The sequence below is a fragment of the Prionailurus bengalensis genome, chromosome D1 (genome assembly GCF_016509475.1).
Source record: "Prionailurus bengalensis isolate Pbe53 chromosome D1, Fcat_Pben_1.1_paternal_pri, whole genome shotgun sequence".
Taxonomy (NCBI): domain Eukaryota; kingdom Metazoa; phylum Chordata; class Mammalia; order Carnivora; family Felidae; genus Prionailurus; species Prionailurus bengalensis.
This window is the reverse complement of record NC_057346.1, coordinates 101,303,809-101,306,712: the sequence shown is the minus strand read 5'-3', so window position 1 is coordinate 101,306,712 and position 2,904 is coordinate 101,303,809. Positions and strand designations below refer to the sequence as shown.

The window sequence follows — 2,904 nt, the reverse complement described above, 5'->3', positions numbered from 1 at the left end:
CAAGAATCCCAAACAGGCTCCACGCTGTCAGTGCTGAGCCTGATGCGGGGCTCAAACTCATGACCTGTGGGTCATGACCTGAGCCAAAACCAAGAGTCAGATGATTAACCGAATCAGCCACCCAGGCTCCACCCAGAAATATTTCTTAGCTTTTCTAGTCACATCAGACCCTTTTCGTTTATAAAGATGCTTAGCTGTATGTTTCCTTGGATTAATTGTGTGCTTCCTTCGAAAATAATGTTTGACACCAAACTTTTCTCATCGCGCTTTTCATCTCTGTATTTCTCAGGGTGTAGATTAAGGGATTGAACATAGGAGCGATGATGGTGTAAAACAGAGCGAATATTTTGTCCTGGGGGAACGTGGTCGGAGGTCGAAGGTAGGCAAAGATTGAAGGCCCAAAAAATAAGATGACCACAGTGATATGAGACCCACAGGTGGAGAGGGCTTTGTGTCTTCCCTCGGCCGAACGATGTCTTAGACTAAACAATATAATGACATAAGAAACAAATAAGACAATGAAGGTCACTAAAGCGACCAGACCTGAATTGGCAACCACAAGGACACCAGTGATGTAGGTATCAGTACAGGCAACTTTCAACAAAGGCAAGATGTCACAAAAATAGTGATCAATCTCATTCGGTCCACAAAATGGCAACTGGATGGTCATCGATAATTGAGGAAGAGAATGTAGAGCCCCACCAGCCCAAGCAGCCAAGACTAGAAGATTGCATCTTGTCCTGTTCATGATAAGCAGGTAGTGGAGAGGTTTACAGATAGCCACGTAGCGATCAAAGGCCATGACTGTGAGGACAAAGACCTCAGTACTCCCAAAGAAGTGCATAGCAAAGACCTGGAACATGCAATTACCGTAGGAGATCGTTTTTGTCCCCCCTCGTAGGTCAGCAATGAATTTGGGTGTAACACTAGAGGTATAGCAGATGTCCATACAGGATAAGTGGCTGAGGAAATAGTACATGGGTTGGCGGAAAAGAGGGCTGCATCGAATGGAGATGAGGATCAGCAGGTTTCCTGCCAACAGGGCAACATAACAGAATAAGAAGAGCACAAAGCAAAATATTTGTACGTTCTGGTCATACGAAAGTCCTAGAAGAACGAATTCTGAGGTGTTTCTCCGGCTCTCCATATACTTGAGTTTGCTGTATGTGACACTGAAATGAATTAGGTATCTGAAGGAAAGAAAACATAAATTCGTTGGACACAGTATGAACACAATGATATAAAATTTACTAAGTAGCTTGACATGAATATAATATTAATATTAATTATTCTCAATTTATTAAATTAAGCCATCTTATCATTTTCATTAAGTCTTTTAGTCTATAAAAGTATTGCAGAATAATTCTATAATGGGGATAATGGGAATAATGATGTATTTTTCTCAATCTTACTGGTAATGATTTTTAAATATTTAAATATTTTAAAAATTAAAAACTATTTATCGTTGTTAATTACATTATTATGTAGCAAAGAAGAGTTTTAAAAATGAGCTTAAGTCAAAAAATGCTTTGTTGCATGTATTTTAAATGTGTGTGCTTATAACTGAGGTCCACTTTCCTATTTTTATCATTTTTTGGTCAAATTCCCTGACTTATCTGGCACTGAATCCTCAGGAAATGCCAATATACCAGACCGAATTGCTAAACTTAATTTGTTTAAAGCACACTCTTTTTTTGCTATGTGACCAAACATTGCCAATGGGTCATACTAAACCAATGGAATTGCTGTTATTTTAGAAAGCAAAAAACAGTGAAAAAGTATACAAGAAAACAAGAATGTCAACTAATGGCTGAAAATTGTGGAAAATATTTAGCAATTTCATTCCTTTTTCTATTTACATTTCATGTGTTAAAGACAATTTTAAAGATACAAATACTGTTTGTGATAACAAACATTAAAGATCGGATAAAAATCATTAAATTGCCCAATTATGGGGGTGCCTGGGTGGCTCAGTTGAGTGTCCTTTGGACTCATGTCATGACCCTAGGGTTGTGGGATTGAGCCTTGCATCAGGCTCTGTGCTGAGTGTGGAGCCTGCTAAGGTTCTCTCTTTCTCCCTCTGCCTCTCTCCCTTGTTCTCTCTCTCTCTCTCTCTCTCTCTCTGTCTCTCTCTCAGGAAATAAATAAATAAATAAAATAAGTTGCCCAAGTACATTTGAATGGTGCACACGTCATGGCTCTTGTATTTGAATCTTTTGTATCTGATACATAATTTTAAGACATTATTTAATCAGTACAAAATTAGTCAAGAACTGAGAGAGAATGGCCTTCCAGGAGTTTTCTTCCTCATTGATGAGGAATTCTCTGTCCCCAGTGGGTTTGGACAGCTAGTGCACCTTCTACATTTCTCCAGACCTGATATGACAGTCATATCTGAGCCATCAAGTGTCTATTTAAAACAAAACAAAACAAGAGAATGCTTTTGTAGCAAAGTTACATAGAAACCATCAACTCTAGGGATTCTCAAAATCAGTATCTATGCATTTTATAGTTTTGGAGACTATTATACATACACATACATATATACACAAATATGTGCAGTATATCTCTACAGATATAGCTTTAGATACAGATGATATAGATATATATTCTTTTTAAGAAAGAGACATTTAGGAAATGGTCCTTACTGTAAGACAGCAATTCTGTTTTAAATTGTTATTCAAAACTCTAACTTCACAAAAGAGTAATTTTTAGTTTTTTCTTACTTTTTTTGAAAATAATTATCAGTTACAGAGTATTCAGCAGTTCACCTTTCCTAAAGAGCATTGACAAGTTTCAGGAAGGTAGAGTTCATTGACCTATATCTACTCATGGCAACTGATGTTGATTCTTTGATACTGAAGTGGAAACAATGTGAATTTTTCAGATACATTTATTTACCTG

At 37.1% G+C, this 2,904-nt stretch overlaps 1 protein-coding gene across 1 annotated transcript; it reads right to left on the bottom strand.

The window, feature by feature from the left end:
• Positions 1–211: 211 nt before the first annotated feature.
• On the bottom strand, positions 212–1,147 carry LOC122482740 (olfactory receptor 4P4-like). Its single transcript, XM_043579039.1, has one exon. The coding sequence runs from the start codon at positions 1,145–1,147 to the stop codon at positions 212–214; it is 936 nt and encodes a 311-aa protein (XP_043434974.1).
• Between the last annotated feature and the right edge of the window lie 1,757 nt (positions 1,148–2,904).

What these genes read in the sequence shown, in the direction of transcription:
- LOC122482740 (XM_043579039.1), bottom strand. Translation starts at nt 1,147, where the DNA reads ATGGAGAGCCGGAGAAACACCTCAGAATTCGTTCTTCTAGGACTTTCG.